This window comes from Rattus norvegicus, chromosome 13 (genome assembly GCF_021556685.1).
Source record: "Rattus norvegicus strain SHRSP/BbbUtx chromosome 13, alternate assembly SHRSP_T2T, whole genome shotgun sequence".
Lineage (NCBI taxonomy): Eukaryota > Metazoa > Chordata > Mammalia > Rodentia > Muridae > Rattus > Rattus norvegicus.
In genome coordinates, this window is record NC_141546.1 from 92670224 (window position 1) to 92697958 (window position 27735).

General features: G+C 43.4%; 1 protein-coding gene across 1 annotated transcript; it reads right to left on the reverse strand.

Annotated features, from left to right (window-relative positions):
• Positions 1-1316: 1316 nt before the first annotated feature.
• Positions 1317-10105, reverse strand: Hnrnpu (heterogeneous nuclear ribonucleoprotein U). Its single transcript, NM_057139.2, has 14 exons — positions 9326-10105; positions 8404-8515; positions 8242-8315; positions 6272-6411; positions 5961-6060; positions 5482-5594; positions 4705-4968; positions 4446-4565; positions 4094-4222; positions 3837-4005; positions 3315-3569; positions 2899-3080; positions 2603-2674; positions 1317-2153 (listed from the first exon to the last, which is right to left on the reverse strand). The coding sequence occupies exons 1-14, from the start codon at positions 9936-9938 to the stop codon at positions 2100-2102; spliced, it is 2397 nt and encodes a 798-aa protein (NP_476480.2). The 5' UTR covers positions 9939-10105; the 3' UTR covers positions 1317-2099.
• Between the last annotated feature and the right edge of the window lie 17630 nt (positions 10106-27735).

Below are 27735 nucleotides of genomic sequence, written 5' to 3' on the forward strand. Positions count from 1 at the left end.
ATCCTATCAATATTTGGAATGTTTTAGTAACTTGTCATTTTCCCCTTTTGTATGAATTCCCTCATTAATTTATTAAAGAAATTTATTATATGCAGAGATGTAACTAGTGAGATCACTTTCTCTCCCCTCCAACTTTTTTAGGCAATGCACTATCATGGTCTTTGTTATTTGACCTTTTGTTGCCATGAAATCTAGGTCTATACAGACTTTTTGAAAGGCAGATTAAGCATCAGGATCAATACTGATCTAAATTAAAAGTCTGAATTGTTCCATATATATATAATCCTAACAATGTAAATACAGGATACTCCTACCAATGGTTTGTAGCAGTTAACTAAGTCAAGATACTACTTTGTAGGACTTTGAGGCAACCTGTTACCTGTTTGCAGAAGCTAGCCTGTAGCAATTCCTAGAGTATAATATAGTATTTTTTAAAAAGTCTGACTTAAAACAAAAGTACAGCAATCAATACAGGAAAACCTGAGCTTACCAAAAGCAGGCTAAAAACACGCTAGGCTAAATTCTAATTTTAGTTCTACAATTTGACTCCTGATTCCTCACTTCACATAAGTGAGGCTCCTTTAGAAGATTAAGTGTTCTGTGCAAACCCAATAAAATTACAATTAGGGGATCTGATTTTTATCACAGTTAAGTTAGCAGCATTGTGTAGTAGTGAAATCAACGACTGGCTTGCATGATGGCTTCTAAAAGCATCTGTTCCCAAAGTTCATGTATCATATATGTATATTATCAGGTGAGGACAGCCATTCAGTTTGTAAACATGATCAACTGAGCATTAACTTCTCCCAGCCAGTACCTTTGCCCCTCATAAATGTTAAAAGCAGTCTGGGGAGGGGAGGGGAGGGGAAGAATTCAACTTTATATTATAAAATCATCAGTATACATTTAAGTTTTTAAAACCTAAATGTTCGAAAAGTACAGAGTAAAGAATAAGCTGTCCAGAAAGCACACACTTAAAATTTCTCCTCTTGGGAGTTGTAGTATAAAGGGATTTAGACCTTGATGGCGAGAATCCCAAACGAGAGTAAAATGAATTCTTTTTATTGCAAACAAACGTCTAAATTAATTTCTCCACCCACTTTCTTTAGAAAGAAAAAGAAATCAGCAGGCTAAGGAGATACCCATTCAAGAACTGACATGATTAAAAATTAAGATATAAATGGGTGACTCACAATTTCATTAGCTTACAAAGATGGTGGAGTTAACTACTACAAGCACACTAGTAATACAGTATTTTGTGGGAGAAGGGCATACAGACATAGCTAACTTCATATAGATCCCATTAGACAACTGGATTTACAACAAGTTTTTTAATAAGAAAATGGGCAAAGCCAGCTTTCTTTTCAGAATCAAAATGCAGAACAAATGGAAAATTTTGTGGTATTTAACCTTCACAAGTTTGAGCCTCCACATATAATGCAACCAAGTTTACATTTTTAAACAGCCCTTCTACATACACTCCATCTTCTCAGTCTTGGTTCCAAATTTTATCTTCAATCCCAATTATGCCAATTCCATTGTTAAGCAGAAAAAAAATAGCCTTCCCTTTTTTTTTTGTCAGAGATTACCCCTCCACTATTGCCCGGCCATCTAGAGAGGATGGAGTGTATTATGAGCAGTACAGAATCTTAATGCCATTCATGAGGACCCTCAGTCCTTCCATGAATCTGGTTGCTGACATTGCTATTTCATTGTGACAATGACTCCCGACTGTTATTCTCTGTGAGAAATGGGGGAGTAAATGCTTAATAAAAGACACCAGGTACAAAGCAACATTTTACTTTTGTTGTGATAAAAAAAAAAAGTCACATTTTACAGATAAAATGTAGAACCCTGAAATACTGACACATTCTCTTATCGTGCACAATGCTGAGGTTCTCTTACGATTCACTTTAAAACTGCAATTAAAAATGTACAAAAAAGAAAAGAAAAAAAAATCAACCCACAAAGCTTCTAAAAAAGGAACCCGCAGGCACTTCCTCTTGTGGAATGTTTAAAAAGTTAGCCTACTAAAGAAAACAGTCGACTTCTTGTGAAGGTTTTGGAGAAATATGTATCAGTTCGTTTTATTTGGGTATTCAATAATATCCTTGGTGATAATGCTGACTCCATGGCTTCTGACCCCAGAATTGCTGTAAGAGAAAATGTTGTTTTTAAAGAAAAAAACATCAATAAGCCACTCAAATTGTTTTTAGGAAATGACAATGATCTAATTCAGAGTAATTGCTGGAAACAAATTTATGACACTTAATTTCTACATCAGAGACTTAATTTTAATTTACCAATTACCCATACTATTTACCAATACACATTACAAAAGGAAACACAAGACTTGGGGTTAGTTTATGTAATTAAAACTATTAAAAATGACCATGTAGTAGTAAACGACCATATGTATTAAATTACTTTATCTAAAAACTGTTAAAATCCAGCCTATTCATGGTTATAGTAACACAGTAACAATTTATAGAAACCTTGTCCTATTAATATGTATCTTCAATCCCTAGGTTAAGAACTTCCAACTGAGTTTGTAAACATAACACTATATATAATGTGTATAATCATTTAAGAAACTACTTACACCCTGCTGCCACTGGTTGTAGCCCTGAGATTGATTTTTGTAGCCACGATTATTTCCTCGTCCTCTGAAGTTCTATGGAAAATTAAAAACAAAGCATCTGTAAGAACTCTGAAGAAATGGTTGGCTGTGTTAGAGAAGGCATGTAGAAAAACCCTTTTACCCCAAGCTCACTGATGTTACTAATTAGTGACCTGAAAAGCAAAGTCCAATAAACTGCTTCATAGCTATGTCAACACCTCCAGTTAAGACTCCCAATATCCATTCATCTACATTTCAGGGCAAACTATAGTCAATACCTGGTTATAGTTCCCTCTGTTGGGCATTCCACCTCTGTTGTAATTTCCTCTGTTTGAGTAACCACCTCGGCCAGGAAAGACAGGGCCACGCGGGTATGGATAGCCAATTCCACCACTTCCGCCGCCACCACCTCTCTGGGGCATGTTGCCTCTCCTATTATATCCACCACGATTCCCAGGAGCTAAATGCAAGAAGGGTTCAGTTTAGTCCTGTCACATACTAATGTCATAAGTCATATCTTACCATTAATAAAAAAAAAGCAATGCCCAGTTTTAAGTATACCTAATATACTTCTTCACTGTGTATTAAACATAGCAGCATCATTATCTAAGACACCTATGCCTATTTAACTTAAAAAAAAAAACTCAGCTCATTTTCACATTTCAAATACAACAGGCAAAATAAACAAACTTGCCTCCCCCTCTGAAATTGCCACCACGCATATTGAATCCTCCACGTCCTCTATGGCCACCACCTCTGTTGAACTGGTTCTTGCCACTCTTATTTTTATTGCTTTTCTTTGAGCCAGTGTTTTGCTTTTTTTCTGGTGGCAGTGCCTTTTTGCTTTCTTCTTTATATTGCTCCAAAAGCTTCTGGGCTTCCTCCTTCTGAAGTTCAACATAGGTTATTTCATCAAAACACTCTGCAACCTCTGGAAGGGTGAAGTTTCCTACAGTGAATAAAGTCAAATTAAACATGTAAATTTATAAACATGTAAATTTTACAATCTTTAATTATCTCTGAATATGTTGAATTTTTTCACTATCACAGTATCTGGTCATGGCTTTGTCACATTCTTTGCAGAATAAAAAAACCATACACAGAGCTTAATTTACCAGATTAGTATAGTATAATCCCTAAAGTGGCTAAGTCATTTTCTAGGTATAAATCACCAAACCAGACTTAAAAGACAGTAAAAATGAAATGAATCTCGTGCCTTTCATCTTGAGGACAGCATGCTCTGGTAGGTCTTTCCCCTCTACTTCCGCTTTCTTCTGTGTCCTCTGCTTATAGTCTTCGTCTTTTGGGCAAACGACCACGGCTTTTCGTTGGAAGCCTGCAAACAGGCACATTTTTCTCCTCTGGGCAGCAGCAGACACATTTGTCTTGAAGGGAAGATGTTGAAGATATTAATCTTACACCTTTTCAATTATCAGTTAATTATTTCTGTTTAACTTCAAAGCTACTACTTACCTGATCCAGAATAAAATTTCGCTTCTTTCGGGCAGCAATCTCAATAAACTTGCCAAGACACTGTGGGGCTCTCTGCAACAGTGTGTTCAGTTTTCCAGTATCTGCCATTTGCTTCTTAAAGCCTGCCACCTACCAAAATATTGTAAAAACCTTAGAACTACAGCAACCAGGCATCATCATATATTCAGTTGCATCCTTTCAATAGTTAACAAAAAAAGCTTTAGACATTGCTCTCTAAATTGCTGTTATAAGGACCTACAGAAAAGCAGTCACTGGGAAATGTATAAATATAAGTACTCCCATTTTGTTTTAGCCAAATCACTTCAAGTTATTAATCTCAATAGTTACTTACCATCATTTTGTCCATAATAGTGTTTGTTCCAAGAATGTTATATTTCCCAGGGTTTTCAGCTGCATGTTTAGTAACCCAGGTAGTTTTTCCAGCTCCTGGCAAGCCAATCATCATCACAACCTACAGTGAGAAAAGAAAACGCTGTATCACTACATTACCTCTCAGTTAAGTATTAAGAGTTCTGTATATAATCTCATCCTTTACCCTTCCCTCAATGCCATCCGCAACACAATCTGCACCATCTGCACAATACACTTACTTCACAATCCTTCTTCTCTTCAGGTCCTTTTGGTCCTCTGACTCGGTCCTCTAATGGGACATTTTGGATAAAAGTACAGTCTTCAGGTATTGGAAAGTATGGCTTTTCCTTTTGACCAAAATTAAACTCAACTGCACAGTTATGGCAGAGAACATGGGGGAATAATGGCCGGTCAGCAAGAACTTCCTTACTAATCTTAAAGGCAACACCAAGATCTTGTCCATTCTTTGCGTAAGAGAGTTCAACTTCATCAGTCTCAAAGTTCTGTTTAACAAAATTTTTAAAAATCAGCTTTAAATTATTTACCTGTATGTAAGGCCTCTCAACCCAAGCACATACACATTAACATGTTTAGGCTAACTGCTAAGAACTAATGGTTATAAACAACAAAGCCCAAGGATCAGGCCCTTAGATTTTTTTTCCAGGCAATCTTTTTTCTTCTTTCAAAATGATCCTTCAAACAATAGCCATTTCTTTTCCCAGTTTCAACAGCTTTGTGTGTAGCCAGGGTTCCATGTCAGGTATCTTCCTGTCACTAAAGCTGGAACATGAGGCTTTTTAGGTAGACTGCTTCTTCCCTCCCTCACGAATCTGACTGAAGACTAGTATTGGTGAAAGGTACCCAAACTCAGGTCCCACACTTACACAGTACAAATTCAACCACTGAGTTTTTCCTTAAGCCTCTCCTGTTATAACTTAGAACTAGTTGCAAAACAGTTATCACCACATCAATGAGCACTTTTATATGTACAGCTAATGACATAACAGGTAACTTACAGCAAAGCACGTAATCACATCATTTTCATCAAACTTCTCTCCATAATCTTCTGTCTCACAGTTGCAGGTTTTTATTCCTTTCAGAGAATACCCATAAGAAAATTCTTCTTCACCTTTAAAATAAAAAAAGGGATAAAATTGGTATCTAAGCAGTCCAAGGACTCATCTAACCTATTTAAAATCTATGCTTAAAATACTAACCCAACAGTCTAGCTAGCATGCCTTGCATCTATAACAAATGCCTAAGTGACATAAGGTCAGGTAGAATACATACAGTAAACTGACAATCTACACGTCAAGAGCAGTGTATCTCAACTGCCTGTAAACCTACAAAAGGGGAAAAAGAGCCCTCTCCTGGCCTGCACACAACAACTTTAAGATAGCAATACAATCAGATCAAGGCTTACAATTCACTCTAGGTCTCATGTAATTCTGCCACCAGACACTAAATGCATGTTATCTTCAAATGTAAACTTTACCAAGCAACATTCCACTTGTGGTTAGTGACCAGCCAATCCGAACTTCATGTATATCAATATCTTTTGTATATAAATGTCTTACTGGAATCTTCTCTGTTACCTAAAAATCAAGTAATTACCATGATTAGCTGTAAAACACAAGATAATCCCAATAGCTTATTTCATATGGGCTACAGTTAAGTAGGCTATCTCTGTATACTATTATCAAAAAATAATGAACAAAAGAATCCCTTTATTTCAGAGAAACAAATTCCTTTTGACCTGTACAACCAATAAATACGAATAGGCTCCCAAAGTCACAATTCATTTACCTTCATCTCAAAGCAGACTTTGCCTTTTGACACACCATAAGAAGCTCTTCCTCCAGCCCAAAGAAAAGCGAAACTCTCCATAGTAAGGGAAGAAGCACTGAGACGGTCTCTTGATATTTTAAAATGCAGATCACAATTATCTGAAATTATATCAAATATCAAATTATTCTTTTGATATCTAAATTATTTCAGCTCCATAGACATTTAGCTTTTCTAATTTATTACTGCATAACTTTTAACACCATGCTCTCCTTCCTATTCTCATTTTAAGCCCCACTCCCCCCCAAGTCAGCCTTCCTTGACCATGTAACTAAAAGGTCAACCGCCAATTAAAGTCAAAATTGAAGTGCTTTAAGTACGTTTTAGCTGATTTAGACAACGCAACATTAATACATACCTGCTCTGCTCTTTACCTTGTTTTAGAGGCAAGCAGTAGAGGACAGCAGGAAATGAAAGGGAAGCATGCCAGAGCCAGGTACAATTACCAGTGACAATTAAAAACTGAAGGGAAGCCACCACATATTTGAGAGCTGCTGATTCCATGCTTTGTAAACCAACGTCAGGGTTCCAGAGCCTTAATTCTGAAAACCTGTCACTATGTCAGCTTGAACCCATAAACCTGGCAGTCTAAGTGTTAACGTGTAGCCCTTTGAGTTTCTTTTACCTAACCTGGAAAGGTGTCACAACGACTAGGAATTAACTATTGCCTGGATTATACAAATCCAGTCTTTAACCTAGCTATCTTTGGGTGACTAGAGCTCATTAACTGGCAGCTTTTCACAGTTCTCACTAATGTTCACTTAGACAGCGGTTGATTTCAGGGATCCACAGATCTCTCCTCATCTAGATGCTTTCCTTAAGCTTTGTGCTTTAAAACTCCTGCTGACTGCTGATACAATTAGAATTTACTTAAGATAAATATTAGCTGACGGGATCCAAAACTCCTTTAAGTCACAATGTTAACTAACCTCTTGAACCATACCTATAGCTACTTGTGAATTCCAAAGTATTTTATATTTCAGTAAAGAACAAAACTTCTTTTCAAGATGTAATTGACTATAAAAGGTATGTGGTTAGAAACCAGCCAAGTTTTACATAATTAACTCTCAGGGCTCTGAACACGATTTGTACAGGGAAACATGAGAACCCAAGCTTTTAACCCTTAACTTCCATCAAGTGAGGCCCTGTAACTACACACTTATTTGTATTTTTTGTTCTGCTCACAAAAGATGTTATTAAATACTAAACTAGTCGAATTTTTTTAAAGGATAAAAATACAAATCTGACAGCTAAAGCCCATTTCATGGTTTGCAATACTTCCTCATATTCAATTGCAACCCAGCTGGGTAAAGTAGCATATTTACAGCGCTGCCATTGATACCATTCGCTGCTGAAGAAAGCTAGTGGCTCAGATAGCCCACTGCTGCTGCCCCAGGTCTTTGGAAGAAATCAACTTATGTTAAAGCAGCAGCTACTGAACTGGAATTGAGAACAAAAGAGCAGTTATTGAAAGGTAATATTACAATCCTTAGAATAGGGAATACACTTGTGTGCTAATGGGAAGATCATTAGTAAGTATTCAGCTACCCCCATTTAGCTCACTTAATATAGTTCCACAAGAGAAAAGATTAAACTATATAATCTAAGGACAAGTTACAGGCAGATTTTTAAAATACAAGTTCCTGGTAGCTAAACGAAAATTATTTAGTTTTACATCCCTAAGTACTGAGAAGTTCCAATTCATAAAACTATTATTACCAATCACTAGAGCTTGATAAATCAATACAAATGAAGTGGTATTAATATTAAACGGTTATGGCCTTAGCATAAGCCACTACCTTCCTGCTTTAAAACAAAGTTCTGGTTTTCTGCACTTTAAGATCAACACACATCTTTCCTAACACTTAAAACCAAAAAAATAACACTGCACTTGAAAACGAGTAAAGAGCGGGAAAGTCCGCCTCACTTACAAGTATCAAGACAAACCACTGTGTCATCGAAGTGTTCGTCTTCTTCTTCAACAGGTGGCTGAGGAGACTTGGCTCTGAAAGACAGAATTGTCTCCTGATAAAACTTTTCCCACCACATATAAAGAATGGGTGACAAGTGAAAACTAGGTTAGGATTCTCTACCTGCTGTACTTGTTTTCTTCAATGTACTCAAAATATCCTCGGCCATGATCTTCCCGGGGTCTTTTAACACCTCTCTTTTTATCTCCAGCTTTCTGTTCTGTTTTGCCGTCTCCTATAACGACACAGAACACGGCCTTAAAGTACCAGGCTGAAAACTAAATGGGGGAAAGCACCTTTTCCTGTTTCAAGCCTCAAGAGCTGTTACTGATTTTCTTTTCAGACTGGTTCTGTGACTTTTTAAACCACAAATGAGAATTTAAAGGAAAAAAAAGTCTGGAATTGGACTGGAGACAGTGACGCAGTCTAAAGACGTTATGGATTTTGCCAGCCTACCGCAACCTTCCAGAAAGCATTTTTAAAATAGTTCAAAAAAATTAAAAAAAAAAAAGCGCGACACCGCCCGGGCCCACGTGCGCGGCGCTCAAGCGAGAGGGAGGGGTAGCGTGGGCCCACCTCCCCTCCCCCACCCGAGCCCGCGTGCCCCGCCGCCGCATTGTACTGAGCTTCCGCCCCGCTCCCCGCGCCTCCCGCCGGAAGTGACGTCACACCGAGCCCCTGTGCTCCTTGCACAATACCGCTGCGCAGAGCCGCCAAAGCCCGCCCGCTCCGGGACCTTCGGGCTTTTCCCCTCCCCCCCCACATGTGCCCGAACCGCGCGCACACAGCGCCCCAGCGGCCGGCGCTCCTGCCCGCCTCGGCTCCTCCTCCCCCCCCCACCGCAGCAGCTGCAGCTCCCCCCGGCGCCCGACATACATAATGGAGGCGCCGCCGGCATGGCGAGAACCTCTCCGCGGCCCCGGGGCTCCCCGCCCCCACCTCCCGCGGCGCTCGCCCCTAGGGGCCCCAGCAGGCCTGGGGCACGGTCCCCACAGCCGCGCGCACCCACAACGCAACACTCACCCGCCACCTTCCGCCTTCTTACCTCCCGCCTGCTGTTGGCCCTGCCTCGCCCCTGGCGGCGCCACCGTCACCGCGAAGAGCGAGGTGGGGCCGCTGCTTTTCCCCGCGGCCTCCTTGCCAGGCCCGCGCTGCTGAGAAGCCTGCTGCGCCGCCGCCGGCGGTTGGGACTGCTGCTCCCCGTGGCCGTTCTCGTCGCCCGCGCCCTCCTCTTCGTCGCCGAGCTCGTCCTCCCCCTCCTGGAAGCCCTGGTCGTCGCCGTTCTCGTCTTCCGACGCCGCCTCCTCCTCCTCCATCGCGCCCGCGTCAGCCGCCCCCGCCGCCCCGTTCTCCTCGCCCAGCTCCATCTGGTCGCCGTCCAGAGCGGCAATGCCCTCCTCCTCCTCATCGTCTTCGGCGCCGGCCGCGGCCTCCTGCTCTAGGCCTGCTCCCGAGCGCCCGGCCGCATCGCCACCCAGGTCGAGGCTGCCGTTCCCGGGCTCCATGGCGGGGCGGCCTCCTGCCTCGTTGTCCAGCGCGGCCTGGAGTCGATCCATGAGATCGGCCTTGAGGCCCTTGTCTGAGAGGCGCCGCTTCTTGAGCTCCTCCTTCAGCTCCGACACCTTCAGCTTCTTGACATTAACAGGCGAAGAACTCATGGTGAGGGCCCGGGTTCACCGCTGACTGCTGGCTCCCTCGGCCTGTGGCGGCGGCTGCTGGTCGGCCCGGGCGGCGGCTGCTGCTGGAGATAGCTGAGTGCTGCTGCAGAACGGACCCGCCTGGTGTCGAACGGCGCCAATTCCTTTCACCGAGTTCGCGAGGCAAGACGCGGAGACTCGCCTGGCGCGAGCGAGCACGCAACGTCCTCTCGCAGGGGCGGCGCCGCGCACGTAATATAGGCGCCCCGCCCCCTGCCGAGGCGAGGCCCGCTAGGGCGACTGCGCGCGCAGGCCCCGCCCCGCCCCCACGGCGCGACCTCCGCGCTGGGCCGGGCCGAGCAAATGGAGGCTCTGGAAGCGGCCTTTCGGTTTAACGGACCCGCCGCAGTGGCCGCCGGCCTTTCCGGCTCTTGGGTCGCCGCGCTCCATCGGCGCTCTGTCTTCTGTATCCTGGAGGACGCTCTCCTCCATCCGCCTTCAGTCCTCACCTTGCATTTCCCACTCGAGAACAGCCTCCTTTCTTCCATCTTCGTTTAGGTTTTGGGGTTTTTTTTTTGTTTTGTTTTGTTTTTTGGGTCTGTCCCTCCGGCTCTAGGTTTAAAACCTTCAAGTTTCCACTGCTTCTCTGTAGAACACATGTAGGCGATTGTTATGCAGAGGTTTTTTGTTGTTTAGTTTTTCCTCCACTTAATTGCGGTTTAAATTTTACTAGTCGTGCCTTGCCAGTCGGACTTATTTTACGTTCCGCAAGGGCGAGGCCAGAGCCTTTCTTTTGTCTCTTCCCCAACCAGCGGTGCAAAGTCTGGGAAAGAGGCTTGTTGTGCTGCTCCGTGCGCCCGCCACAGCGCATAAAGCCGGCCTTGTGCACTACTGACCCTTAAGAAAGCCTTAGATTTGCATGGAAGTTTCCCCTCTATGTACTTACTGTAAAGACAGGCCTCTTGCAGGACAGTCTGTCCCTGCAGATCTAGTCCACCAGTTTTGAGATCCTGTAATTACAGATGAGTAGGACAACACCCAGCTAGATTATTCACTTTGATCTTCTCCCTGTTTTTTCAGACACTATAAACATGTTTGTATACCTGCTAAGTTGCCTACAAACTGGTAATAACAAAAGGCTGGGTTTTAGTTAAAAAAAAAAAAAAATTACCTGTAGTCCTATCACTTGGCAGAATGAGGCAGACATATCAAGAGTTAAAAGCCAGGGCTACTTAGTAAATTCTAGGCTACCTTGGGCTACATACCAGATCCTATCTCAAAAAATAGGAATAAAACTAAACTATCTGTTTTTCTCTTATTAAATATGTTGTGTTCTTGAAGCATATAGAATTTTATTTCTACACGGGGGCTTCCTGTGCAGACTGAACCCAAGCTAGGTTTGGTGGTACATGTGTATAATTCCAACACTTGAGAGATACAGGCAAGATGATCAAGAATTCAGTATCAGACAGGCCACTGGTGGTGGCACACAAGTTTGGCTCCAACACTCAGGAGGCACAGGCAGACCTCTTGAGTCCAAGGCCACTAGTTCCAGGACAGCCAGAGCTACACACACACACACAAAAAAACCCTGTCTTGAAGAAAACAAAACAAAAAACAAAACAAAATCAATAAATCAGTAAATAAAATGCAGTGTCATCCTTGGCTACAGAAGGAGTTCAAAGCCAATGTGAGATACCTGATAGGCTGTCTCTACAAAAACCACGGACACCAAAATGTTAAGCTATACCAGTAGGTACTCTGACAGTAAACCTGTGGTCCCTGTATTCTGCCTGTTCACCTGAAACGTAGATGTACAGAAATGAAACCTATTACCTGTCCAATATAATTTAACCAATTAATAAAATGATTTGTTATTTGCTTTTTTTTTTTTTTTTTGGTTCTTTTTTTCGGAGCTGGGGACCGAACCCAGGGCCTTGTGCTTCCTAGGTAAGCGCTCTACCACTGAGCTAAATCCCCAGCCCCTATTTGCTTTTTTTTAAGGGTCTCTAGCCAAGGCTGGCTGAGGGCCTCCTGTCTATGCCTCCTGTATACTGGAATTAAAAGCATGCACCACTGCTCCCTGCTGCAACCATTTTTAGAAAGCATTTTATCTGAGGGCTGGTGAGATGGCTCAGCAGTTAATAATACTAGCTATTCTTCCAGAGGTCCTGAGTTCAATTCTCAGCAACCACATGGTGGCTCACAACCATCTATAAAGAAATCTGATGCTCTCTTCTGGCATGCAGATGTACATGCATCAAGACATGCATCAAAAACTTTTTTTAAAACATTTTATCGGGGTTGGGGATTTAGCTCAGTGGTAGAGCGCTTGCCTAGGAAGTGCAAGGCCCTGGGTTCGATCCCCAGCTCCGGAAAAAAAGAACCAAAAAAAAAACATTTTATCTTAAAACTATGGCATCGAGAGTAAACAAGAAATATCAATATTTATGAAATTATGAGTTGGAATCAATGAAATAGTAGTGTCTGGTAATTCTCCAGTTAATGGAGGTGGTGGTGACTGCCACCAAAATGGCTCCAAACTCACTTTATCCTTAGGATATAATGTCTTTGAAGCTTAAAGATGAACCACCAACTAGAGTTTAAACTCTTGTTCAAACATAGACAATAACTATAGAGGCTTTCGAGGTCATAAACTGGACTATTCGTTTCTTAATCAGGCAACATCGAATTTTATTATGGTCCTATGTGGTCTCATAGTTACATTTTTAAATATGAGTGACATGTTAAGAATCTCCACCTAACTCGGTAAAAATTAAACTGTAGCTGGATGTAGTGGTGCACACATTTAATCCTAGTACTCAGGAGACAGAGGCCAGCAGATCTCAGTGAGTTGAAGCCATTCAGGGATAAATAGCTACAAAACACCACAGAACCAAGAAGGTTTATACAGTTAATAATACTAGGTTTCTTTATAAGCCATTCTTAGAACATTGTTGGTTGCAATAATGAATGTGAAATTTTAGAAGGATCCACAGTTTCATATTCAAGAGGTTTGCATATTTGTAGGTCTCAGTGGGCAGCAGAGTCCCTCCAGCTGGTTCATCCAATGGCCCAAGAGGCTGAGACATTCATGCCCACACTCCTCTGTTCCTTTGTGCTGCCCTGGACCGAACTGGAAAACAGCTCTTCTCAGTGCTCAGAAAACCATCATTTTCCTTTTAAAAATAGTTGCAATTTCATATTTTATTTTACCACTTAAAAGGTCTAAATAGGGGGCTGGAGAGATGGCTCAGCGGTTAAGAGCATCCACAGCTCTTCCTGAGGTCCTGAGTTCAAATCCCAGCAACCACATGGTGGCTCACAACCATCCGTAATGAGATCCGATGCCCTCTTCTGGTGTGTCTGAAGATGGCAATAGTGTACTTATATACAATAAATAAATCTTTTTTAAAAAAAGTCTAAATGGTTATGCCTTTAATCCTAGAACTTGGAAGGCAGAGGCAGGCAGACTTCTGTGAGTTCTGGGCCAGCCTGGTCTACAGAAGGAGTTCCAGGTGATTCAACTATAATGATTTTTTAAAATGTTATGTGTATACATTTACACACATGAATAACATACGCACGCATGTTGAAATAAACGTGATATATGTGACATGAGAGAGCAAGCCTAGGGCCCCATGCCTTCCCACTAAACTACACCCTAGCTCTGCTTCATATATGTGTGTATGTTCATATATATATATATATATATATATATATATATATATATATATATATTTCCCTCTTTTGCTTGCTTTTCAGACAGGATCTTACTGTGTAGTTGTGGTTGGTCAGGAACTAGTTATGTAGCCGAGGTTGGCCTCAAACTCATAGTGATTCATCTGCCTCTGGCTCCCAAGAATTGGAAAGGTGGGGGCGGGGGTGCAAGAAAGACAGCTTGGCAGAGACAGCTCAACAGTGAAGAGCAATTGCTGCGCTTCCAGAAGACACAGGTTCAATTCCCAGCACCCACATTAGACATCTCACAGACACTCGTTACTCCAGCTCTGAAATCCTCTTCTGCCCTCTGTAGGCACTCATGTGCACCGCGTATATAAATAAGCATAAATCTTTGAAAAGGAATATTCTCTTTAACGGTGAGTGATGTAAGACTTCTAGAGAAACTTTCCAACTATAAACACTATCAAAAAGGGTTGCGTGTCATCTGCCAGTTGATTATGGTGTCGAAAAGGCCAAGAGATGGCCACCATAAAAGACTAGAATCAGGGAGGATGCCACGTATGCATAACATGAAGCAGCCTTTGGAAGGTGGACCAAAAGTTGAAGGCACCCTCAGATACATAGTGAGTTTAAGGCTGTTCTGGGCTACAAGAGGTCCTGTCTCACCACTTCTCAAAGAGAGACTGTAGACTAGAGTTGGCCAATACAATAGCCACTAGGCACATGTAGTTACCTAAATCTAACAACGAAAACTTGTTCTTCAGTCACTCTAAGCACTTTTCAGTATCCGTCACATCAGTCACCTGTGTAGTAGAGAATAGGGTATTTCCTTCCCAGACTTCCTTGGGACAACAGTTAGACCAAGGATACAGCTATATATAGTCTAGCTGTGACTCAACACTTGACTTTAGCCAAAAGGCCAAGCAGCAATTAGATATGACTCAATTGACAGGCTACCTGGAAAATTGGCCCAGGAATGGGAATAAAAGTGAGTCAGAGTCATAGATAGACAAATACGAATATGTGTCTGCAATTTCCAATTTATCTGAGTAACAGGTTTATAGAAGAAATGTAAAGGTTCTTTGGAAAGTCGGTTGGACGGTGTGTTGCTGGGGTGAACGTGAAAGAATGTTTCATTAAAGTGGACACGGGCGTGAAAGGGTAAGGAAGGAACGTTTAGCTGAAGCAGACGCAGGAGAGGATGTTCTGCTAAAGCAAGCACGTGAAAGGACACGTGGTGAAGGATTCTTTGCTAACCACACATGTATTGGTCAGCCTTACATTATGTAGTTTGTGGGGACTCTATAGAGAGAAACACACCAAAAAACTTGTGGTGGCATGCTGCAGTTTCTTGCCACTTTCTCAGACTCAGGACACTTAGGTGATGCTTGGAGGGAATAAATGGAACTTGATGGACAGTGACAGAGGCTTGGCTTGGCTTGCTTATAGCTGCGTAAGGCTTGTGGGTCTTGAGTATTTACTTCCCTGAGAAAGGCACAGCTGGAAACTCCTGGCGTTCATGTTGGCCCTGGTCCCTCCTGCTGATGTGAGGCTGAGGCCTGGCTGTCTCTACTAGGTAACACCACAATGGCTGATCCATGTTTGCTATCCTGACTCTACTGAGCTGGACTGCTGGGGTATCCATGATGTGTTTGTGAGTAGATCGAGCTGCCGCTGCTGACCTGTGAACTGAACTGCAGATTTCCAGACAACACAGACGGGAGTTGCTCCAAAGAGCCATTTCTAAACAGGTCCACATCTCTGTATCCTTTCTTTTCCATTACCTCTGGTGGTCTACAAGGGAGGTTAAAGCATTTAAAAACCATCATTAAAAAATCATCATATGAAAAATTAGAGTTACACAAGTATTTACTGGACATTTGCTGTGTGGCCCATACCAGATAGTGTGCAGCCAAAACAAGATGTGTGCAACACAGTGCCAGCTTGTAGTTTGGAGAGAGGCATGCTGGAACTAAGATGCTGTGAGACGTGAAGGCAACCACAGAGAAGCCAGACTTCTTGACCAGCTAGCTGCAGGATTCCTAGGATGTAGGTTTGCACACGTTCGCCCACAAGAGCATCCACGCACTCAAAACCAAACACCAATCAAACCTTACACAACCCCCTCATGAAGCCAGTTGTATGGCATTCACTAGTAAGCGGTAATTAGCCAAGATCACATCCTGTAGTCATTATTTTATATTCAGAATTCTGCTAGGTGATTGTTAAGTAAGTCCTTCATCAAAAGCCGGGGTAGAGGGGCTAGCGGTGGTGATCAGAGCTTGAGCATGCTGAGTTCAGTCACTCAGAAAAGCGACGTGGGGTTTAGGGGTAAAATTGAACTCCATCCTAATTGGCAAGACAGAGCACACTCTGCCCCTGTGGAACACCTTCCTTCTCCTACACTCGATCCAATCACACCGATAACACTCTATATAAATGACTTGTAAGTGCTTTGTCCGAGTTGATGAATTCGTGATTATTACCTGGTATAATTGAGTCCCCGCTGTGTACCAGCCACTGTGCCCGGCATTTTGCACGAAACAGGCCTGATTTTCGTGGCAGTCTTGCAAGATGGGAAATATTAACCTCAATTTACCAAAAAAAAAAAAAGGGAAGCAGAATCGGGGTGGCTTAAATACAGGCCCAAGGTTAATAAGTGATGAAGCTGAGGTGTTAAATCAGGTGCTCTATTTCCTGTATCAAAAAGTTCAACCCAGGGCTGGAGAGATGAAGATAGCTCAGTGGTTAAGAGCACCGACTGCTCTTCCAGAAGTCCTGAGTTCAATTCCCAGCACCCACATGGTGGCTCACAACCATCTGTAATGGGATCCAATGTGCTCTTCTGATCTGTGTGAAGACAGCAACGGTGTATTCATGTACATAAAAATAAACCTTTAAAAAAAAGAAAAAGTTCAACCTAGGGCAGGGGATGCAACGGTAGAGTGCTCTGCCTCCAGTGCCTAAAGCCGCTTACATTTCATCAGCAGCAACCAAGTCCTGAGTTAACTGGGCATAGTGGTAGACACCTGTAATCCCAGGACGTGGGAGGAAGAGACGAGGAGGAGCAGAAGAAATTCAAGGTCATTTTTGGCTACATAGGGAGTTTGAAGGCAGCCTGGGATTTCTGTTTCAAAAAAGAAAGAAAGAAAGAGAGAAAGAAAGAAAGAAAGAAAGAAAGAAAGAAAGAAAGAAAGGAAGAAAGAAAGGAAGGAAGGAAGAAAGAAGGAAAGAAAGAGAGAAGGAAAGAAAGAAAGAAAGAAAGAAAGAAAGAAAGGAAGGAAGGAAAGAAAGAAGGAAAGAAAGAACCCAGAACCCAGAAGTATTGTTCTGTAGGAGAGCAACTGAAGGGGAAAAGAGGGAGACCCACCCCAAATGCAGGCAGCACAGTCTAGTAGGCTGGTGGCCTGGGTGGAAATTAAGTAGGAGAGGGAGTCAAGTGTGACCCCAGCTTCTCTAGTCTTTCAGCTGGACTCACCAAATTGACTCCAGAGATTTACATAAGGACATTGGAAGAAGGAAGAGTCTCTCTTTTCTGCCTGCCTGCCTGTCTCCTGGGACTGAGCCACTGCTAGATCCTTGAACTTCCATTCACAGCTGCTGCTGACTGTTGTTGGGGAGCTGGACTACAGACTAAGTCATCAACCAATTCTCTTACTACCCATAAGTTCTGTGACTCTAGAGAACCCTGACTAAGACAGCAAGACAAGACATTTTGAGCAAACCAGTAGCAGCTTTCTTGCCTCTGCTTCAGTTCCTGCCTCTAGGTTCCTACTATGAACTCTTGCCCTGACTTTCCTTCATGATCAGCTGCATCCATAAGCTGAAATAACCCTTTCCTCCCCAGGCTGCTTTTGGTCATGGTGTTTTATCACAGCAATACAAACCCTAACAAAGACACTAGCTATATTGTCTATTAAATTCTTAGCAAGTACAGATATGGATGGTACCCTATTATATACATTTCTAAGAAGTTTTGAGGCTAGACCTTACAATGCTTTTGTGTTTGATGTCACCCCTTCCTGCAGAAAGATTCTCCCAGCCCCCACCTCCACTCCATGCCCCTGTATAACATATTTATATGATATGTATGTCGGGTATACCTTCTCTGAGGTTTCACAAGCTCCCTGGTGTCCTTGCTCCATAGTTTTGAAAATATTTGTATCCGTGGCTGTCCCTGCTCTTTGACCAGCTTTCTCATAGTGGGTAACTGCTAGACAGAAGGGTTCTGGATCTCAGACCCTCTCTGAGGTCGGTTAGCCAGTGGCTTCACCCTGCACTGCCAGGTAACTTCAGGCAAACTTGTTTCCAGCCTCAGTCTTTTTACTTTATTTTATTCTTTCCTTTAAATGAGGGCCTGTGAGATAAAAGCTCACTGGATGAGGATACTTGCCACCACAAGCCCACTGACCTGAGTTTGATCCCCCAAACCTATATGGTGGGGTGGGGGTGGGCAGTGACTAATGAAGCTGTAGCGTGTCCTCTAATTCCACACTCCAGCTGTGGCCCTTACATGCCACACCCCTCCCCCCTCCAACAACAGCAACAGAAAAGAAATGAATGTAAAACAACACATTTTAACTGTGTATATTCGTTGTTATGTAAGGACAATACTACATAAGTACACTCTATGCTAAGCCAACCTTCTCTGAAGTCCTCCCTTCTTCTCTTTTCCCTCCTCCCACTCTGTCTTTTCTTTTTTTTTTTTTTTTACTTTATCCGCATTTATTTATGCTGAATTTATTCCCGTGCCATGAGTTTTTGTTTCTTCAGTTTCTTCTGGGATATCTTTTTCTTCTGTGCAACCTCCTCTTCTGGCTTTGGAACAATCTGTTCCTTCTCAGTGAGGATCATCTCGATGTGGCAGGGGGAGCTCATGGATGGGTTAATCCGGCCGTGAGCTCTGTAGGTTCGTCGGCGCCATCTTAGGAGCCTTGTTCACCTGAATGTGTTCAATGACCAGAGAATCTACATCCAAACCCTTAAGTTCAGCATTACTCTCTGCATTTTTAATAATGTGCAGCAAAAATTCAGCACTCTTTTTTGGCCACCGTCCCTGTGTCCAGCCCCACTGTTTGGCCTGGGCACATCTACCAACTCCACCATTATACCTCAGGAATGGCACACACTGCTTCTTTAAAGTGACATCCTTCAGATGCTTGGTGGCTTTGTGGATATGCATACCCTTGATGGCCTGGCAGTTTCCCGGGTGTTCTTAAAGTGAACAAGAAGGTTTGAGCCTCTTGATTTGCATGATTTTGTGGGGTTTTCTGGGTCAAGAGAGTAGCAACCATCTTCACAGGTCACCTCTGGCCGCTTACAGGAAGAGCCCACTTTGTCTTTTAACCTATAAAATGACAACTGCCTTGGTCCTAACTACTCCAGAGTGTTAAAAGTCACACCTAGGAAAGCTCTTAACTATAAAACAGTGCTGAAATGAATGCTATTCATCCAATTACCATTTATTTACCAAACCTAGACCTTAGAGTGAAGGTAGACGGAGAAGTTTTGTTTACCTCTCCTGAAATCGAGTGACAATATACTACTTATTAAAAAGGCTTTGCAACTTCATTTTAGTAGCTCTTCAAAGAAGAAGCCAACATTTACTGCTTAACAAATGCCCCTTCTTTTGATTAGAAAGCAACACCAAGCGTCATTCTTCTGAGTTCTGGAGACAACATATCTCTGTGTAGGCCTGGCTGTCCTCCGTGGAGGAAGATAGCCTTGAACTCAAAGAACCTCCTGTCCCTCCCTGCCTTCTGAGTGTTGGGATCAAAGGCGCGCATTACTGAGCCCAGCTGGATGTTCCTGGCTCTTGGGTGCTTATCTTCTTTTTTTTTTTTTTTTTTTTTGGTTCTTTTTTTCGGAGCTGGGGACCGAACCCAGGGCCTTGCGCTTCCTAGGTAAGTGCTCTACCACTGAGCTAAATCCCCAGCCCCGGGTGCTTATCTTCTGCCCAGGATTCAAACACTCTTTTTGTAAGGAAAGCAGAACCAGATTCCTTATTCACATAACTTCTGCAGAAGCATGGTGACTATTGTAGACAACAGAAAATTAAACCTGGGGCCAGCCAGATGTCTCAGTGGGTAAAGGTGCTTGTCACCCACATATACATTACCATATACACCAAAACATGTAATGAAGATTTAATCTTTAAAGACACAGGAGTGTGCCAGGTATGGTGGCAGACATCTTTAATTCCAGTACCCAGAAGATCTAGCACATGGGTCTCTGTGAGTTCCAGGCCAGTCTGGTCTCTTAAGTAGTGAGTTCCAGGATAGCCAGGGACACATAGACCCAGCTGGATAAATAAAGAATGAAAGAAAAAAGAAATACATACATACATACATACATACATACATTCATACATGCATGCATGCATTCATACATATATACATACATGCATACATTCATACATGCATACATTCATACATACATACATGCATACATACATACATTCATACATGCATACATGCATGCATGCATGCATGCTTACATACATACATTCATACATACATTCATACATACATATATTCATACATGCATACATACATACATGCATACATACATACATTCATACATACATGCATACTGATAAAGTTCTAAAAGCAGTGTAATGTTTTGAGATTTATTTTCTGGCAGGCTGGAGAGATGGCTCAATGGTCAGGAGCACCGGCTGCTCTTACGATGGACCCAGGCTCAGTTCCTAGCATCATGCCTCCTAGCATCATGCCTCACAGCTGACTGTAACTCCAGAGCTCTGACTTCTGTGGGCCCTGGGTGCACATGGCGCACTAACACACGTAGGCAAAAATATTTACGCACATAAACTTAAGATAAAATATTCTCACCAGTAGCACACGTTTGTAATCCCAGCACTTTGGGAGGCAAAGACAGGAGAATCTCAGTGAGAGGCCAGCCTGGTCTATAGAATAAGATGCAGGACAGTCAGGGCTATGTAGAGAGATACTGCCTCAAAAATAAACGAGCAGGTAAGTAAAGTATCACATGGCACGTAAGTGCAGATGCCTATGGCAACAGAGGTGCCAAATTACCCTGGAGTTGGAGTTATGGGCAGTTGTAAACTGCCCAGTGTGGGTGTTCAGTCCTCTGGAAGAACAGTACAGCCTCTTAACTACCGAGCCATCTCTCTAGCCTCAGTGTTATGCTTTAGATTTTGAAGATAGCATCACTAGCTGTCCACCGAGTAAGACAGTTTGTTTTCCTGGTAGAGGGGTTGAATTGTCCGTCCCTGCCTGGATAGTGAAATGACCAACAGAAGGACATGAGTGGCAGGTGATGGGTGTATAGGACATAGAGTGCAATTCCACTCTAGAAGAGCTAGTTGCTCTATTCCTCGTCAGCAACTGACCTCTGAACTTGGCCTGCGTTGCATAGGGTAGATCCGTAATCCTACAGTGGATGAGTTTGAAGCTAATTCTCTCAAATTAAGTGAGTAATATCACCAGCTAATTAAGCACTTTGTAAACAGAATCCTCATTCCTGCCTGCCTGAGAGGAGCAGAGGGAATTTATCTTCTTGCCTCCAGGGGAAGACAAGAAGTAACAAGTTGAGAGGTGGAGGCCAGTTAAGCTCTAGGCACAGACTCGAGTCTATCGGAGACCGGCTGTGATCTCCTCCATTCCTGGGAGAGATTTGATGGGCTGCAAAGTGGAACTCGCTTCTCATTTCCCCCTTTGTCATGTCTTCAGAGTCTGGTTATATTATTTTATTAAAGAAATATGTCTGGACATGGTGACATGGCTTATGATGAGAGAGAAAGGGAGAGAGAGAGAGAGAGAGAGAGAGAGAGAGAGAGAGAGAGAGAGAGAATAGGGAATGTCAATTTGTGAATTCCTGAAACTGGAATTTCCAGTCCCCTTCTCCCTTTCCACCCCACCCCTCCCCATACCCCACTCCTCCTCTCTCTCTCTGGAGACATGGTGTCTCTATGTAGCCCTGACTGTCTGTAGACCAGGCTGGCCTCAAACTCAAGAGATCTGCCTGCTTCTGTCTCCTACATGCTGGGATGTTCCACCGTGTCCTGCCCAACCTGAATTTCAAATACAAAATGGGAAAGATATTTAAGGTCCAAATTAGCAGTGTTCTCCATTACCATGGTAATAAAGAGACGTTGGGAGAGAAAATCAGTTTAAATAGAGTGATTACTAAATATCAAGAAAAAGAACGTCTTTGAGACAAGATCTCTTGGAGCCTAGGTTTCCCTCCAACTCACTACATGGCCGAGGGTGACCTTGGACTCCTGGTCCTCTTGCCTGTTTCTCCCAAGTACAAAACCCCTATGCCTGTGTCACCATACCCTGCTGTCATTCAGAGACTCCAGTTGGGGTTTTGGTCATTGGGAGAACATTTGCTGTGTCTGTCTGTCTGTCTGTCTGTCTGTCTGTCTGTCTGTCTACTGGGGTGTGTACACATGAATGCAAGTGCCCAGGGAGACCAGAAGACCATGTCCAATTCCCTTGGGGCTGGAGTTAATGACCCGGTGCATGCCTGTGTGCGTGTGTCTGTGTGTCCGTGTGTCTGTGTGTCTGTGTGCATGCATGCCGAGAACTGAACTCAAGCCCATTATGAGAGGAGTATGCTTTCTGAACTGCTAGGCCTTTGCCTCTGCCCCAGAACCCTGGTTTCCAGTGCTAGGCAAAAAGGTAAGGGAAGAGAGGTGACAATCTCTGGATAAGAAGCCGGAGATATCCTTTGGCTTCCTCGTGACTGAGGCCTTTGACTTCTGCACAGAGGATCTACTTAGGCAGTGGGTAAGTGCACTTACTTACTGGATTTGTAAACTGAGGCTAGGTTCCCAACACTGAAAAAAAAGAAAAAAGCTGAGCATGGTTGTGCACACTTGTTATCCCAGATTTCCAGAGGTTGAGGCAGGAGGATGGCTGCGACTTTAAGACAAGCCTGGATTACATAATAAGACTCTGTCCCAAATAATGTCCCCTCACACAAATATTTTCCTACCCTTCTATACCTCAGTTTCATCATCCACAAAATGGGAATAAGATATTCACATAGAGTTTTTAGGTTGAGTAAATCCTTGCAAAATAGTGTCCTATTTTTTTTATAGGAAGAATCCTATCACTAATTGGCAAATGCAGTTGATTCACGTTTCGACATCATACACGTGTAAAAATACCCTCTCGTGTTCATTTCTTTATCAAAGGTCTTGGCTAAGTCCACTGAACTGACTTCTCCCCAAAGCCTTTAACTTATGAAACATTTAAAGTTAATGGCTTTAGGGAAATGTTGGTCAGAAAGAATATTTAGGTAGGCAACCTGAAGTCAAGGTGTCCCCCCAACTCCTGTCCCTGCTGGGAATTAAACCTGGGACTTCGTACATAATAGCCTTATGTTGTTCCACTGAGCTACAGCCCTGGCCCTTTGGTCAGAGAGGAAAATGATCATTCATGTCATTTCATTTATGATTGTGCCTTCTTTGAGGGAGAGGGGATAACACCTTTCTAATTCCCATATAGTCTTTTTTTTTTCTTTTTTTTTTTTTTCGGAGCTGGGGACTGAACCCAGGGCCTTGCACTTGCTAGGCAAGTGCTCTACCACTGAGCTAAATCCCCAACCCCTCCCATATAGTCTTGATGAGAGCATATGAAGAGTCACTTGTTTCTTTCTATAGAATTATTTCTATTTCGTGTGTATGGGTTGTTGTGGCTGCATGTGTGTCTGTGCCCATACAGGTCATACTGGTAGAGGCCAGAAGAGGGCGTCAGATCCCCTGCAGCTGGAGTTGTAGATTGGCGTACACTCACACATAAGTACTGGGAACTGAACCCAGGTCCTCTGCAGGAGCAGCGAGTGCACGCAATGGCTGAGCCGTCTTCCCAGTCCTGCTTGGGATTTGATTACAGCGAAAATAAATAAAACACTACCCACAGAAGGAAAATATAGTTTGAGTGTTTACATTCATAACATGTATGTGTGTTTCTCTTCTAAGGATGTTGGCTTATTAAAGACCTTTAGGCAACTTTGATTCAAGACCTATTAGCCTTAATGGTGAGTGTTACACTATGACTGTAGGATACGGTGAATGGTGACCTATTGAGGAGTGAATCTTTCCCGTCTTCTCCTGAGACTCTCGGGAGTTAGGAAGCAGTTTGTTTTCAGTTTTGCAGTCGTTGGTATTTCCATTTTAAATAGAGTCCTATGCCTAAGCCGTGGTTCCCGAGGAAACTGGGTGAGTGAAATAGTATCCCTTCTTTCTTGGGTTCTGGAACGTGCAGAAGTGTCTTCACGGGTCTAGGAGCTATGACTAGAGTGTGGGATTTGGTCTCAGCTGTGCTGATCGTTTTTAGTTGTGTGTCATTAGGCAATGGTTTTAGGTTTTCTCTTTTATAACACACACGTACAGATAGTGACCTTGTGGAGTTGTTGCTAATGGGCTAATTCAAGGACAGCTATGGATTACAGTGAGAGCCCACTAAGTGTCAGCTCTGGGTTCTGGGCCTAATGGCACAAGTTTATAATTCCAGATAAACCAGAAGCCGAGGCAGAGGGATCATGAATTCAAGGCCTATCTGGGCAACTTAGTAAAATCCTGTCTGAAAACAAAAGGCCTGGTGATGTAGTTTGGGTATAGGATGGTTGTTTAGTATTCACAAGGCCCATGGGTTCAGTCCCCCACCCTGGATGAGAAAGAGAAATAAAAAGATGCAAGGTTAGCATTTTTGTTCTACAGAACAGTTCCATCATCCTCTCCTGTAAGAACAGTTTTTTTTTCTTCTTCTTCTTCTTTTTTTGGAGCTGAGGACCAAACCTGAGGGCCTTGCGCTTGCTAGACAAGCACTCTACCACTGAGCTAAATCCCCAACCCCAATAAGAACAGTTTTTAATACCCCTCCTAGATAAGTTTTCTCTGTGTAGATCAGACTGGTCTTAAACTCAGAGATTCATCTACCTCTGCCTCCCCAGGTACTGGCCTAGAAGGCATGTGCCACCACTGCCTGGCTTTTTCTGGGGGGTGGAGGCGATGTCTCTATGTAGCCCTGGCTGGCCTGACACACTCTGTGTAGAAATCTGTCCGATTCTGCCTCCCAAGTGCTGAGAGTAAAGGTGTGCACTATCACATCTGGCCCCTTCAAACGATTTTGCTCTGTTGGAAATACATTTTGTATCACAGTCCAGCACATGCCCACATAAGAATGCAAAGGTAGGTGCTGGAGTGATGGCTCAGTGGTTAAGATCATTTGCTGTTCCTGCAGAGGACCCAGGTTCGGTTCTCAGCACCCACAATTGCCTGTAACTCTAGCTCCAGTGGATAAAAGTCCCTCTTCTTCTTTTCTTTAAAGATTTATTTATTTATTATATGTAAGTACACTGTAGCTGTCTTCAGACACACCAGAAGAGGGCATCAGATCCCATTACAGATGGTTGTGAGCCACCATGTGGTTGCTGGGATTTGAACTCAGGACCTCTGGAAGAGCAGTCGGTGCTCTTAACTGCTGAGCCATCTCTCCAGCCCCTTCTTTTTTTTTTTAAGATGTATTTATTTATTATATATAAGTACACTGTAGCTGTCTTCAGACACACACACTAGAAGACATCAGATCCTATTACAGATGGCTGAGCCCCTACGTGGTTGCTAGGATTTGAACTCAGGACCTCTGTTTTTTTTTTTAAAGATTTATTTATTTTATGTATATGAGTACACTGTAGCTGTCTTCAGACACACCAGAAGAGCGCATCGGATCCATTACAGATGGTTGTGAGCCACCATGTGGTTGCTGGGAATTGAACTCAGGACCTCTGGAAGAGCAGTTGGTGCTCTTAACCACTGAGCCATCTCTCCAGCCCCTGAGTCCCTCTTCTTACCTTATCAACGTTCACACATAGATATACACACATAACTAAAATTAATAAAACATAAATCTTTATAAATGAACTGGTGTTTCCCCAGAATTCACACCCTTACAGTAGGCCTTTTAAAAGAAAGAACTGGAACCTATTAAATGATACTTCTGATAAACAAGAGAACAGCTCTCTCCGATGTCCATGCTCGAATTCCCCCAGAACCGTGGGCACTACTGTCTTGTGTGGCAGAAAGGACTTTGCAGGTGAAGTGAACCCTATTGACCATGAAACGTGAAGATTCTCTGGGTGTCTAATCCTGAGTCCGTCCTTAGACACGGAGAACTGTGAAGATGTCTAAAAACACAAACCAGACAAAATGCCAAACAGCAAGGGAAGCTTTCCCGGCTATGGTCAGACGTGGCTGCGAAGAAGAGTCGAGAATGCAAGGAGAGAAAAGATGGGGATGTGGCTGCTGAACTTCAATATGGCGGAAGGAGGCCACGAGCCAAGCGGTGTGAGCACTCTTCAAAAGCTGGAAAAAGCAAGAGAGTAGATTGTTCTGTAGCATCCAGAAAGACACTATACTGGGGCTGGAGATGTAGCTCAATGGTAGAGTACTGCCTAGCAAGGTGACAATCTCCAGCCCTGCAAAAACCATTAGTGAGAACCGTGTGCAAAATATACCACGGCTTGGATGTAACCCAGGGAAGCGAGCAGCCGTGTCACATTTCCGACCCCCGGGGCTGTCAGTTAACAAACTTCTGCCAAGATCCTAGATTGTGGTAACTCATTATAGCAGCAATGAAAAGCCAACTCTCCCTAATAATAAAAACGAATAATTCCCTTTACCAGAAACCTCGACTCCTTGTCCCCTCACTTCCAGTTAGTCACCCAGTCCTGCTTCTGCATCCGAACATCTCTGAGAAGATCCTGTTTTCCCAGTTCCACAGATCCTGTTCTCATTTAGAGTGTCGATCGGCCTAAACTTACGCGTTGCCAAAGATGACCTTGAATTTCATCCTCTACATTCTCCAGGTGCCGGCGCCACAGCACTGCCATGATGTCGTGGTGCCAGGGATTGACCCAGGGCTTCATGCACTCTGGGCTCTCAGCCCTCAATTCCACCGCCCCTACATTCTATCTCCCACATTTCTGAATTTCTTCCCCATTTGCTCATTTTCCAGGGTCATTGTCACTATTTATTTCTGCACTCTCATAGCTGAATTTCAAAACTCTCTCTGCAGGAGATTTTCTACACCAGCAAGCACCAATAGGCTACCGCCCCGTTCTTCTGTTCCCTACAGGAGTGTCCTAGCTCTGATTCTTTCTGGACTGCTGCTGTCTAGCGAAGCCCTGGCCTTACCCTGCCACCCAACATACACTGTCTCATCTTAGTCCCATCCTCTTTCTCCTGACGCTGAAATCCATCCTACTCTTTCTGGGGGTTAGTCCCTCATCTGGGCAGAACACTGTCCTTGGTGACTTTCACTTGATTAAAATTGTACTTTCCCTTGATTAAAAGTGAAATCGAATTTTAGGTTTTCCTAAACTATTGAAGATTTTGTGCTATTGTCTGCGGGATTCTCATGTTCTTTTAAGTTTCTTCGTCTTTGCCTATCTCCCTCTCTTCCTCTCTCTCCCCCTTCCCCTCTGTGTGTGTGTGAGTGTGTGAGTGTGTGAGTGTGTGTGTATGAGAGAGAGGGAGGGAGAAGGGGAGGGGAGGGGAGGGGAAGGAGGAGAGGGCACAGAGAGCAGAATTGGGTGGTGACTCCCTGGAGTTGGACTCCCTGGTGTGCTTGCCGGGAACTGAACTCAGGTCCTCTGGAAGAGCACTAAGTGCTATTTTAACCACTGAGCCATCTCTCTAACCCCTCTGACGTTCTTGAGAACTTTACTGGTCTTCTGATTCCAGAGTCTGTACATTTGCTGGTCTGTGCCCTTGGGTTCACCTCCAGGCTCATCCCACGCAGGTTAGAAAAAAAATTATTTAAATGGCATGTGTTCTGAATTCATACAGAATTTTTTTTTTTTTGTCATTATCCCCTAGGCAGCACAGGATAGCATTCGCTGATAAAGCACATATCCCAAGAAGTAAGTAAGTATATGGGAAGGGTAAAGGCACAATACCACTCCATTTGATGTAAGGGTTTGACTCAATGGCTCTGGACCTCGGAGGTCCCAGAATCAACTCCTACCACCCCTTCAAAGAACCTTCGATTATATTTCTCCTTCCCTCCAGTGTTCTCAGCCGTGATGGGAGAGAACTCAACCAAGTGTGTTTCTGCACTTTCCTACAGGGGCTCTTTGGATC